The 13,722-nt window shown below is 43.7% G+C and overlaps 1 protein-coding gene across 1 annotated transcript in view; it reads right to left on the bottom strand.

Annotated features, from left to right (window-relative positions):
• Nucleotides 1-2,876: 2,876 nt before the first annotated feature.
• Nucleotides 2,877-13,722, bottom strand: part of MYO1H (myosin IH) — a 43,045-nt gene continuing 32,199 nt past the window's right edge. The window contains exons 19-31 of the mRNA XM_073313418.1: nucleotides 13,597-13,714; nucleotides 12,978-13,091; nucleotides 12,792-12,868; nucleotides 11,322-11,390; nucleotides 10,445-10,529; nucleotides 9,579-9,738; nucleotides 8,393-8,476; nucleotides 7,726-7,819; nucleotides 6,997-7,052; nucleotides 6,008-6,143; nucleotides 4,668-4,735; nucleotides 4,229-4,326; nucleotides 2,877-3,006 (exon numbers count right to left, since the gene is read on the bottom strand). Of these exons, the coding sequence (XP_073169519.1) occupies nucleotides 2,877-3,006; nucleotides 4,229-4,326; nucleotides 4,668-4,735; nucleotides 6,008-6,143; nucleotides 6,997-7,052; nucleotides 7,726-7,819; nucleotides 8,393-8,476; nucleotides 9,579-9,738; nucleotides 10,445-10,529; nucleotides 11,322-11,390; nucleotides 12,792-12,868; nucleotides 12,978-13,091; nucleotides 13,597-13,714 (1,289 nt within the window). The remainder of the gene's footprint in view (nucleotides 3,007-4,228; nucleotides 4,327-4,667; nucleotides 4,736-6,007; nucleotides 6,144-6,996; nucleotides 7,053-7,725; nucleotides 7,820-8,392; nucleotides 8,477-9,578; nucleotides 9,739-10,444; nucleotides 10,530-11,321; nucleotides 11,391-12,791; nucleotides 12,869-12,977; nucleotides 13,092-13,596; nucleotides 13,715-13,722) is intronic.

The following is a 13,722-nucleotide window of genomic DNA, read 5'->3' as shown; positions in this document are numbered from 1 at the left end:
AGTAAATGAAGTGTTTACTCTCTCAACTTTATTTGGTGACCCCAGTTCTTGTTAAGAGGCAGCAGGTTTAACACAAAAAGGCAGTATTTTTTCCCCCACACAGTCAACCTGTAGAACTCCTTGCCAGAGGATGTTGTGAAGGCCAAGACAATAACAGGGTTCAAAAAAAGAACTAGATACATTCATGGAAGATAGCCATTGATGGACCTATTAGCCAGGATGGTGTCCCTAGCCTCTGCTTGCCAGAAGCTGGGAATAGGCAACAGGGGATGGATTACTTAATGAGTACCAGTTCTGTTCATTCCCTCTGCAGCACCTGGCATTGGCCACTGTGGGAAGACAGTATAATGGGCTAGATGGACTTTTGTTCTGACCCATGTGGCTGTTCTTATGTTCTATTGTTTCAGCTCAATAGAATTTACAAGTCAAAGAATATTCCCCCCGCCCATCTTATTTTCATTTCATTCCTATTTCCAGTGCCTTGTACTCATACAGTGCACTGTGTATAGCCATTACTATACACAACATGGAGAAGTCTTGAGTCAACTATAGACACTAACTGGCCAGAAAGAAAGCAGAGCGAATGAGGTTTCCAGCTAAGCAACCTCATCTAGTACTATGTTGAGTCAAGTAATGAGAATGTGTTGCCAGCCTTATTCTTGCTGTGTTCAGAGCACAGACTCATTCTGCCCACTTAGTCCCTGGTGAAGTCTAACTATGCTGGCTTTGAAGGCTCACAGCCTTCACGTGGGCAGAGGTGGGTTCCAGACCCTACTGCCACATTTGCCAGTCTGCAGTTTGTGCATTACTCCTGGTTTGTACAAAGAATTGCTCATTGAGCCCTGCTCAGGAGCCGGGGAACCCCTTTTGTTTTTGCTCAGTCTTTCTTGGATGGTTAAGATCTTTGCTTACTGGGTAAGTAAAGTTATTTTCAATGTTAGAGAACTTCATTTGCGTTAAACAGATTTATGAAATTTAGTACTAGTAACTCAAATCTACATCAATTTGAATGTTACAGCTACAGTTGATTAACTTTAGTTAAAAAAGCCCAAAAGCTGAAAAGATGCAGGTGAACTCAAATCTCAGTCTTATGGCAGCAGAAAGCTTTCAGCTGGAAGATGTCAGTGCTGATCTCATCCAGTGCGTTCCTTTCTGTTATGAGCAAAGATGGTGATAAGCAAAGCAGGAATTCCTGTTCAGCCTCAGGACTTCATTCTGGTTGACACCTGTGATAAAAGAAAGGCATTATTTTATTCCAGTGCAGACATCCCAGCCTTGGTGAGATCTGTGTGGAAGAACTGCTCCTGTGCAGCCACTTCAGAGGGGCCAAATGGATGTGGCACTTCAGTGCCAGGAAGCACATTATGCTACATGCACCCCTGGGGATCAGCAAGGAAAGGGAAGTGATGCACCCAGGTGCTTTGGTTATGGCTGAACAACCCATGGGCACCCAGAGACCGTTAGCGCTCATGGAGAAAAGACATGGACATACCTACTGCCATATTTCAGCTTTAAATTAAGTTAAAATGTTGCTTAATATGCAGGCATCATTGCCTTTGAAACAGCTTGAGAGACTCCTGCCTTTCACTATGTAGGGTTAAATTTGCTACATAAGAATATGATAATGGCCATACTGGGTCAGACCAAAAATCCATCCAGCCCAGTATCCTGTCTAGCAACATTGGCCAATGCCAGGTGCCCCAGAGGGAGTGAACCTAACAGGTAACAATCAAGTGATCTCTCTCCTGCCATCCATCTCCACCCTCTGACAGAGGCTAGGGACACCATTCTTTACCCATCCTGGCTTATAGCCATTAATGGACTTAACCTCCAGGAATTTATCTAGTTCTCTTTTAAACCCTGTTATAGTCCTAGCCTTCACAACCTCCTCAGGCAAGGAGTTCCACAGGTTGACTGTGCACTGTGTGAAGAGCTTCCTTTTATTTGTTTTAAGCCTGCTACCCATTAATTTCATTTGGTGGCCCCTAGTTCTTATATTATGGGAACAAGTAAATAGCTTTTCCTTATTCACTTTCTCCACACCTCTCATGATTTTATAAACCTCTATCATATCCCCCCTTAGTCTCCTCTTTTCCAAGCTGAAAAGTCCTAGCCTCTTTAATCTCTCCTCATACGGGACCTGTTCCAAACCCCTAATCATTTTAGTTGCCCTTCTCTGAACCTTTTCTAATGCCAGTATATCTTTGAGATGAGGAGACTTGGTGCCCATGAGACATTTGGGCTGGTAGAGGAAGAGTTCTCTTCACACTGGCTTGTTAGTCAGTCCTCCTGCTCTTCTCTACCCAAATGCTAGCAAGAGTGAGGAAGTGAGTCCCTATTACCAGACACAGTGTGAGGCAGGATTTATCCACCAGCCTCTGGAGACTTGATATTGCCTTAAAGATATGGTTGTGCTCTGGAAAGTAACTGCCAATGGAACCGTGAGGTTCTTGCTTTCTCAGGGAAAAGATGTAAAGTTTGGTGGTTAGGAAGAAATAACCGAAGTCACAAAAACCTCTACCCGGCACCTGAAAGTTCAGGTGTGTTTGCAGGCTCACATATTCCCACTCTAGAGGAAGATTCTGCAGTGGAATCTGGTGAACAATTCAGTTGCTGCAGAAGCCAGAAGAGAATCTAGCTTCCCCTCCATTGCCAGGTTGGCTCTGCAGGGCTAACAGGAGGAAGCAGCAGTAAGAATGTGTAACTAAGGTGAGTAGGCAGGACTCGGGATACACAGAGTGCAGATCTATTGAGTAATATGAAGCAGTCATTTATCTGACCCCAACACTATATGCACAGACAAGAGGAATTGATTGGTCCCGTCTTCCAAATGACCAGAGCAGTCTCTGCTCACTGTGTCACCCACGTGATGAGCATTAGATGTAACTTAGAATTCTAGTTCTTACCACTGTTAGGTGTCCATTTTTGGCTTTATAGATCTGAGGCTCCTGCCCAGTTGTGAAAGCTATCATCCCTTTTTTCCCAGAACTGATGTGAAACTGGAGGCTGCAAGTACACAAGTGTATATTGCTTGTTACGTGCTTTCCTTACAATAGGCTTTACTCTAAGCTCCTCTTTGGTTCTGTTCCCCAGGCAGATCTCATTAAGTTAAAGTTCAAAACCCCTCACAGATTTAGATAAATTCTCTGAACAGTTGCACATGTGCAACCAAGCCAGAACAAAAACAAGGAGTCCTTGAATAGCCGTTTGATTACTAGAACACACTAACTAATAAAAGGAAAGAAACATAAGCATGCTAAATTAGGCAGCATGCCTGGTCTGGCCAGACTGAACAAGCGTAAATGCTGTATTACAACTGAAATGTAGTGGCCAGCAGAAGGAAGACAGAGCAGGAACACGTATCCATTGCAGCTTTTGCATTCCATTGGTTTCGGTCTAGGATCAATACACTTTGCCTCCCTGTCTCCTGAAAGCCCAGGAGGCCTAAACACAGACTGAGCTGGTAGTGTTAGTCAGATGTTATCTGGAAGAAACTGCCTCTTCTCAGCGTTTAGTGTCTCCTGAACCTGCTCCTGTCTAGTTGAGAGCAGCATTTTTCTGGAGTGATCTGGCTGGCATACTGTCTATCCATTGGGTCAGCACAGCTCAGGTTAAAGAAAACCCATCTATTAAGCTGCTGGCAGTTTAAGGTTCCATGATCTTGTCTCTGCAGTATGTTCAGTTAAAATGAACAGGGTATCACCCAGATGATTACACGACAGTCAAACTCCTCAGACTTGTTCCCATGGCAGGAAGCAGTTGTTTGAAAAATACTGTATTTAAAGAGTCATGAAATTGAAAGCTGTTTTATAAGTAAAACTGACTCCGCTGATTATCCAGCTACACAGACATGCTGGAACCCGTCTTTACTACACAGCTCTATCATTCACACCACCACTAATACATTACATAGTCCACTTGTATAGTGCTCCATCTGTTCAGCCTGCTTCACCGACATTAACTAAGCCTGCAGAGAAGTCACTACAAAAGCTACTGCTGGGGAAAATGTTCTGTGAAACAACTACCTGAAAAACTAACTTCAAGCTCCAGATTACTCTTATGATCTTAAGGGCCAAATCTTGCCCTTTGACCGTGTAAGCACATTGCATTATTAGGTAGGTGTGGACTGCTGGGTCAAAAGAGTTTTAGCTGACTAAATGGGAGAGCTCAGTGCCACAGAATGAATCCCTTTATAAGATGTAGCATGAATGGCAACATAGGTGCTTACCTTCCCTGAACAACTTGGACAGCATTCTGCTTATTGGCCAGCATGCAGAGCTTTGTGACGGTCTCAAAGATGTGCTCACACTGAAGGATCACGTCTCCCTAAAAGCAGAAATGGGGACAAAATAATTCAACATTCTTAGGCACAAGGGCAAAGAGCTTTTCGTCTCAGACCAGCAGTTAAGCTAGACAACATTTGTAACTGTAGGGAAATACTTTCATGATGTCTAGCACTGGCATCAGAGAAATGTCCAACATACCTTCAGTTGTTACCTATCATTAGAAAATGTATTTCCCCCCGCCCCCCATCAGGCCAGTGATCCTGTATAAGGAGGTTTGTAAATTGCTACCCTTAGTGCATTTGGTATTTATAGTAACTTGGTTGTTTCATGTGAAGATGTTCCACATTCGCCTGGCTCACTAGGAGCTTTCTGGTGGTTTACCTTCTGTTTGTTGTCCTCAGGAACGTGGATGACGAAGAGCCCATCACTCAGATTGCTGGTAGAAATACCTTAAAAAAGAACCCAAAAATTAGAGGAAGAGAAACAGCCACTTTCAGAGATAACCATAACACAATCCTCATCTTGGGTGAAGGTTGGTTTTGTTTACAATATCAGGGCCCTCAAGCTGTGGCTTGTGTGGAGAAAAAGGACAGTACCTTTTTCAAGTATGAGGAAAACCTGCTCTCCTGCTTACCAGCTCCCAGAAACCTTTGCTCCAACAGCAGCTGAGAAACAAGAAGCATCAGTGCCAACTCCTTGGCATTATTCTTAAATTGCTTCATTTTAATTCCTAACATATTGAAACAGCTACTTTTGAAAATATTCTGTGTTACCTAGCTATAATCAAGGATGTTTTGGTGTGTAACCCCATCCCCACCAACAAATTCCTCTATCTTGCCAGAATGGGGTATTTTTAAAATAAATGGAGCACACCTTTTGAATATGCAGCTATCCCTTTCCAAACTATGCCAGTTTCATGGACACATGCATAAACTGCACTTCAGAGGAAATAAGAATTTCCAAACATCGCTAAAGAATCTAGTACTCTAATCCCTTTTGCCTCGTGTACAGTTTGCTGTAATTAACAGAGATATAGTTCCCCAACCTTGAATAAAAACTTACATGCAGCATATATACAGAGTACAGATTGCTACTCTACTACAGAGATTAGTTGTTTTATAACTAGAAAGGATCTGTCCAATCAGTAGAGTGACCTGACATTTGTTCCCCAGATGAGGTCTGGTTTCTAAGGTCATTTAATAAAATTCCTCTCCAAGAGATGCTTGTTAGTTACAGTAATGGAGAATCAAGGGTGTTCTCTCAAACAAGAGTAGCGATATATAGTTACTAATTCACACCCCCGCCCCCACCAAGTAATTCAGCCCAGAACTGAATTAACCCTTTAGACTATAGTAAGACTTTAAAAGGAAAAATACCTGTAGAGTAGGGTTGTTTATGCAAAACTAGACACTTTTTTAATCAGCCACATGGTCACAGGTGGTCACACTGCTTTAGCTGATAAATTGTGGTCATCCTTCAGCAAGTCAGCAGGAGGCAAGTGAAGTGATAACCCTCTGCTTGCAAACAACTTTTTACAAACCACCAAGAAGTGTAAAAGGATTTAATCACTAAGCTAAATAGCAGGTGAGGGGGGTTGGAAACCTGGAGGGAAGGAGGAATTAGCAAGGGGGGAAAGCCCTCCTCTTCACATTCTGCCCCTTTGCCAAGGCCTTGATGACCTCTGCAAGGGAAGAAGAACTAGCACTGACTTACACTGTTACCTTTCAGAGTTGCATAGTCTATTTTCTGTTTGATCTTGGCCATTTCCACCACATAAGCTGCTGACTGGGTCAGAACAAGTTGCCGTTCTCTTGCTTTAAACCCGTTCCTGTCGTATTTTACCACTGGCGTCACATACTGAAACAACACGTGAATGTTAGCATTCACTGAGGTTAGGTTTGACTAGAGATAACTCAGGAAGCAGGCATCATTGGCCTGAAATTCTGGGGACTATAGCATGAGACAAGATTTAGGGTGTTATTGCCTTCTGCTTAGAATACACTGAGCTTGTTTCTTTAAATGCTGAAATTGGGGGTGGGAGGCTTAGCTGTGACTGGGGGCAGATCATGAGATTTTGGAAACAGTTTATTCTGTACAGCCCTCCAGCTTTATGGGATAACATAATGGGCACTATATGCATCTGCAGTTTAACTGTCAATTATATGCTGGCAGAGGCACAAGAATGGGGCATTAAGTTGCTGGGTTTCCATCGTTCCGCTGTCCTAGAAAAGGAAAGCAGCACTGAATTCCCTAGCAACCACACACTTGCTCTACAGGATTCTCAAAACAGAATCAGAGACCGAAGATGCTGTTAATGTGTTAGGTCAATAAGCCTCATAAGAACTCCCCACACACGAGATCAGATCAACGAATTTTTTTCCCCCCCATGAAGGCTTAAAAGGAGCCTTTACACTATAAATTTCTCGTGTTTCATCCGCTTCCTAGGTACGTACTTACTCAAAAGCAGCACAAAGATGGTCTAAGTTAAACTCACATAACCCAGAGATAGGTCAGGCCAGTGTGGAAATATTTGGCTACATTGGTTATTTGATTGCATGTACCATCCTTTAGAACTGGCAGAGACACTGTTTTGAACATCACAAGGTTAACCTTGGCACATTTAAAAGTCTTGGCAGTGACCTGGTTAAGAGGGAGGATGACAGTGAGATGTTGCTGATGAGGAGAAATCCGCCATTGAACATCTTCTTACCTTGACCTTCTCCCCATGAATTAGTTGCAGTACTTTGGGGTTTATGTCTCCCTCACCTAAGGAGGGAACCAGAAACACATACCACACAGTATGAAAGTGTATGCGGTGCCACCATGTCCATCAGAATTGATCCAGCCTCTGCATTTGCCTTTTTAATCTCATTAAGCTTCATTCACATTTTAACTCTGAACTTTCCATGATTTTATGGCCTCCCTTAGAGGGACTCCTGAAACTTCCTGTGAAATATTTGTCCCACAATGTTAAGATTCATTTACTGAGTAAGGACATTTTATACTAAATCGATCCATCTCTTGCCCCATTGATCTCCTAGGGGTACATGCTCAGCTTGGATAGGACTAGCTCCCATTAATACTCCTTCAGTCCATCTCTCCTTTCTCTGGAGAGAGCTAGGCGAGGCTCCTTCTCCGAAAGCATCCCATTATTAACCAAAACCTTCAGCTCCTAACACGAGTGAAACACTAAATCTGTGTGTATTTGAAAGGTTTCCTCTAACAGATGGTCTTTAGGCATCAGTTCATTATAAGCCATAGGACACTGGAATTCCAGAGCTGAGTCAGCAGACCACCACCACCACTTCCTACAGAACTAAACTGGATAGTCCTCACTCAGGCAAAGCTTCCACAGACCTCAGGACCTGTTGCCCAGCATATTAAATGGGACTATACTGAGTCAGGAGCCCAAGAGTGCAGTTTGTTGTTGTATACTCACGTAGCCTGGTGTCTGCAAAGAGCTGGCTTACGCTCTGCAGGTAGCCATCCTTCTTCCCTCTGAAAATGGCACTCGCTGCTACTTTTTGCTGCAACTATTTAAAAAAAAAAAAAAAACAACAAAACACCCCACACCACCACCACTTTCTTATATTCCCAGTAGAGTGTCCCACGAGCCAGATGAGAGACAGTGAAGGGCGTCACTTGGAGCAGGGTTCCTGCTGTTTGTGCATTAGCTGTAAAGCTGCATTTCTCCCACTGTGTTGAGTTTATTCCTGTCCTGCTATTGCAAGGATTTAGCAGGCAGCCAGCCTGACCGATTTTTTTTTTTTTCCTCCAAAAAAAACCCACACACTGTCCATCTGAAAAGCAATGGGAAATAGTTCCCTTCACATTACACAGGTCTCAGCTCAGGCTACCGGGAAGAACTGTACTGTGTATTTAAAATACCGCACAACAGAAGGTCAGGGCCATCACCCTCAAAGAAAAGCATGAATATTTTCCTATTGTAAAGGGGTGAAGGACTCATTGGTTGGGCTAGCATAAAATGTAAAGTTAATTACTGGTTACAGCTTTTGCTTTGTACCGCTCACTAAAGAAAAGGACTCTTATCTGAGGGAATGTCCCCTATCACGTCCCTTCATGAACACGCATACTCCATTCATTACCTGGGCGTTCTTCTCAGCTGTAATCCCTTGACAATATTTTCGCACTAGGTTCCTCATGCAGATTTTCTTCAGCGTCTCAGAGGTCTGCAGAAAAGACTAGAATGTAATTCCAACATAAACATGCACTGGGTGTCCAAATGTAACTGGTGTGGAGCTGAAGAGGCAGCATGGACTGAATTTATGAAGTTTAGTCTCAGCTGTGACACCAATTCCATGTCTGACTTTGGTACAAGTCAACCCATCCCTCAGGTTCCCTCCCCCTTCCCCCTGTAAAATGGGTTTACTCTAGGGAGAGATGGTTCATGTTTGTGTAGTGCTTTGAAGATGCAGTACATTAGGTGAATGCAGAGTAATATTTCTGAAACTGAAGTGATCTAAGATGTTTATCGAGGAAATGGGAGTTTCATATAAGAACAGAAGCTGTTTCTATAAAAGTGACAGTTCAGAATCTCAGACAGATGGTTCAAGAATCTAATATTCTGACAACCCTGCACCAAGGATTAGAAGGCCAATAAAAATGTAAACAACTGTTTTAAATTTAGTATTCTCTTGGGGATGATCTGAACTGTTCATCCAGTTCTTACACCAAGCGAGACCATACCTCTCAGCCTGCCAAGCCCCAGCTGCGGGATATAATGTGTGACAGAGATCCAAGAGGGGACACAAATTATTCGTGCAAGTTTAAAATGCTGTGGGGTTTGTTCCTTCTACTGCAACAGAGGGTCGCCAACAGTCCCTTATTACAAGGGGGTGGGGTGGGGTGGGGGGGTGTCCCTTATTTTTTCCATCCCTCTACAAGATCGGAGTTGCTGAGTGCTGCAAAAAAGAAATACCCTGGTGAACGTAGGTGAGTAGTGCTTAATATTTATACTATCAGGAGGGGATGGATGGGGGTCCTAAGAAAAAAGTCCCTTATTTTTGTAACACATTGTTGACAACCCTAAGTAACTGACCTCAGTGTAATGAGTGTGCATTTCTGAGGTTAACAATTTTCAACAGTAAAATTAGTGGGGATGGTAGTAACATTGGAAGCAAAGTGAGCAGCTTCTCTTGGGACGCTTGAGCACGGTTCGCTGCAGGTTGAGCGCAGAGCTGGAGGGAGTCATTTCACTGTGTTATAAGGGAAAGTTACACAAATGAGCAGTGCCTTGAAATGGTATCACTATATCGCAAACCCTGTCCTCACCTCTTCCAAGATAGAAGGAGGCTTGAGCCAGTTCTTGTCCAAGACATTTTTGGGAACGTGGTCTCTGAGCTTCCTGAGATAGGTGTACTGCACAAAGCTTATAAACTCATCGTTTTCTGGGCAAAGGGGATTTTTTCGATTGATGAAGCCTTTTATAAACCTACAGGAAAGATCCTAATGAGAACTCTTGCTTACAAATGGCATTCAGAAAGTAATGGGAGTGGAAGGTAAGTCAGGTCAGAAAATTCATGCCAACAACTGCTTAGTACACTAAGTCAGAGAAAGCACTGCAGCCAGCCAATCTCCTTAGCAGAGAACTTCAGATTTACAATATGCTAAACACTAAAAGACTATTCCACTCACCCAAATTCCATTTTATGGAAGCCATTAATTTTTAATGCACCAATAAATTGTGCTTGCAAGTTTAAGAAAAAAAATCTATTCTATTACCTTCTGTTCTTAGATTCCAAAGCACGATTTTAAAAAGTCAGGCAAGAGTCAGGTTTAAAGACATGGAGAGTGGGCAACTTCTAAAGATTTGGTTTGAGGATCACCCATGAAGTCTGGATGCTCATTCAAAACACAAGAACCTACCTGGCCTGTGAAAGTGGACCACAAAGTTCATGAGAAGGGGCTTGAGATTTCTAGTCAAGCCAGAAATAACCATTTGAAGATGGTTGAGGTAAGAGCAACATTTGCAAAGGGGTAACGAGCATGAATAATGAGGTATTCTGCCATAGGCACCTACAGGCTGAACAAGAGTAGACTTATACTTGCTAGGTACCACTCTGGGATCACCCCACCTGTACCCCAGCACCCATTCTCCCCCCCACCCCAACCTTTTACCTTCCCACAGTGGAATGTACCTTTTGATGGTCTCAATAGCCCACATTCTCCTCTTGGCCTCTTTGCGTGCCAGCACCCCTCTCCAGCAGGCCTCGAGCTTAATAGCTGCAAGAGTCAGCCAAGCTGATAGGTTACACTTAGAAATATTTAGTCCCTTTGCGGTCAAATCCTGCTAATCCCCTGCTGTTTTGGAAGTCAGGAAGAGTTTCCTTAGTAAAGGGCACAAATGCTTCAGGCCTCTCCTAGAGTACCATACATCTCCCTGGATCCAGCACTGTGTGTTACAGTGGCTCTGTTGAAGGGGATGTGGGGATATTGGGGTCCTAAACTTCAGAGCAATGCCAGGCCCAATGTCCTCAATGACAATAAGGCCAGTATGGTGCTTGATGTATGCAGCCAAACAAATGTTTAGACCTGCTCTTATTGTTAGCGTCCTTTGGAGAGTACAGCTGTCCTTTTAACATACTTCGATAGAAACAGGACAAGCCAGCGAGCTAGTTAGAACAGAGCTGCCTGGTTTGACCAGCAAAGCAAGCAAAAGCTTATCTCCTGGAGCATTCAGACATTTCCTAGTGCTATAGCTTCCAGTTACATTCCAGCTAGAGAGCAGCGGGTACTATGCTTACACAGCATTGATCGCATCTACAGTACTGGGACACACACGGAAACAGGGTCACACAAGCTAGTGGAGTAATGAAGAAACTAACTGGCTGGCTCTCTCTAATGCTGCTGTCACCCACAGTTATTTGGCAGCTAAATTCACATCACACACACACACACCCCTATATGGGCGAGTATAGTGCAGGTGCAGTTGCTTACAGGGAAGTGGTATCCTCGACCTCCAGATTTACAAACTCAAACTTGGAAAACTCAACACTAAGGAATGATCAAGCTTACCTGCTTCCTTCTGTTTCTTGTATACTCTCTTCCCTAAGCAGCCTTTGTATCTGGCCTGTATTCTCGTAACTGAAAATAAAACATTTCTCAGTACTATGGAGTCACAGCAGTTTGAGAGATGCCCTTACCAATTTCACAAGGAAAAGGCATCCAATTCAATCAATCAGCCTTAAAATAACTTGTGATAGGGTCAGCTCTAAGGAGGAATGGGTGGAGAGTTTGAGAATAATTAAAGCATGCAGGTCCTGGCATGGGGCATGCCATTGGCAAAAAGAGGAACACAAGAATAGGCACATCAGAAGAAGCAGGTTCTACCTACTCCATTAACCTGTCTCCAACAGCAGCTAGTACCAGATGTCTCACAGGCAGGTGCAAGAACCCCTATAACTGCCAATTAAGAAATTACCTGCCTAGAAGGGAAGTTGTTTCTTGCCCTCAGGCAGATAGTGCTGGACACAGAAGGATGTCTCCCCAGCATCCCCATGGGGTGCAACTCCTCCAGGAGAGGGGGTAAAGCATCCACAGGTGCTCTGAGTGAATTCCACAGGGCTGATGCAACAGAACACATTATGTGAATTTTGTTTTGACCCTGCATAGTCTGCTTATTTCTATTCCTCTTCTGCAGGGCCCTGTGGGGGTTGAAGAGATTGCTAACTATGAATCTCCCCTCACATCTTTGACTATAGCTTCAGGTAACAGATGCACCAATAACTGGCTATTCTAACTATGCAGGCTTAGTCTGCTCTTTGTTCGGTCCATCTCCAAATGCTTTGTTATAAGCCACTGCATTTCTACGCCATTGCAGTGCATGGTAAGCTTCCTTTAAATGACTGGTTCTTTCGGTGGCACTATTCGGTAGTGTTACTGGGTGCTTGTGCACTGTTGCATTTCAGGGCTGACAAAGCAATTCCCATTATGCATTTAGGATCTTCCCCGATGAACATTCCATGTAAATGACATTAGACTGGGTCCTTTCTATAAGTGTGTTAGAACGCTGCACTAATCATGACAAATCTTCATTTTGTGGCACTCTCCAGAAGTTGGAAGCAGTAAGCCATGTTTAAGCAACAGGTTTCCTGGCACATGCATTTTAGCATCTACATTTACACAGACAGTTAACCCGGCTGCTAGTCACACAGTTGTGGTAGCTACATCCACAGAAGTTGAAGAGGTGCCCAACTAGCTATGTGTGTGCAAACTTGGTATTGCACGTGCAGTCATGGTACCTGCACACACAAATACCAAAGACCTCAAGCCTCCCTAGAATCAGTCAGACCTGAAATCCTTACCCAGTTCCTGTAACTTGCATCTCCTGAAAGCCTGGTAATTGCCTCTAGTGATGTGTTTCTGGCATCTGTTATTTTCTCAAATGACTGAAGAATGCTCATAAAGGACAGGCATTTTTCTTTTCATTATTCAGCTGAAAGGGTTATTAGGCTCTGCATGGTAAAAAGGCAATTGGAACTGTACCTAGCAGGTGTTTGCTGTATTCAAATGCATCTTCTGTAGCAAACAGAGTCCTTGGGAAACGAATGAATATTTTCGTTCTAAGAGAGAACACAGCCTATTAATCAAGATCCACTATTGCAACAGGAGCAGTAGCCTGACCTGATTATCTGGTGTAACACACTATGGCAAGAGAAAAAGAGCCTTTACCTTCCTAGTTTGTATTCTTCAGGCTTGTACCCAATGTGCTTTATGAGCCTCTCCACACCATCAGCTGCTGGTCCATGCCAATGAGGCCAAGTAGCCGGGCACAGGGACTTGTACCTAGCAAGATTAGTGACAGAGCACATCAACAAGACTAGACTTTGTTTGAAAGAGAGCAAAGAGGCCAACATGTAGATTAAAGTGGATGCAGATGATTACAGCAGATGGAGATTAGATGTGTTCAGCACAACAGCAGTGGCTGAGACAGCTTCTTTCTTGCACAGATACTGCCTTAAATTCTGTAAATCCAAGACATTGAGCCAGAAAGTTTTCAGGCCTGGTCACCTAAATCCATACTGAGGGTCCCAAGAGTAGCAGCCTAATTCTGAGGTGCTGAGCACAGCAGCACCTGAAAGCCCTTACACACAGAAAATGACCAGCCAAACCCAATGACCAGTAATCTGCTGACACCTGGGCATCCCTGCATCTCCTGGGCACTGGAGACCTGAGCTTTGATGTGACACTTTGGACTCCAAGGCAGAGAGATCCTTTTGTATCTTAAGAAATCTGACCTGAGCCTTTACATGGTTAGGGAGCAGCAACCTTTTGAGGGAACTCTGTTTACCTTTGCAAGAAGAGTTCATACTTTCGCCGGTATGCAAAGCCAGCTCGCCTCACCCGCAAGTGCTCCATCAACCCCAAGTACTTCACCTGGTGTCTTATCAGGACGTCATCAAACTTTCCTGTGGTG

This window comes from Lepidochelys kempii, chromosome 15 (genome assembly GCF_965140265.1).
Source record: "Lepidochelys kempii isolate rLepKem1 chromosome 15, rLepKem1.hap2, whole genome shotgun sequence".
In the NCBI taxonomy this organism is placed as follows: domain Eukaryota; kingdom Metazoa; phylum Chordata; order Testudines; family Cheloniidae; genus Lepidochelys; species Lepidochelys kempii.
Note: the sequence above shows the minus strand (reverse complement) of the source record. Positions and strands in the feature narration are given on the sequence as shown.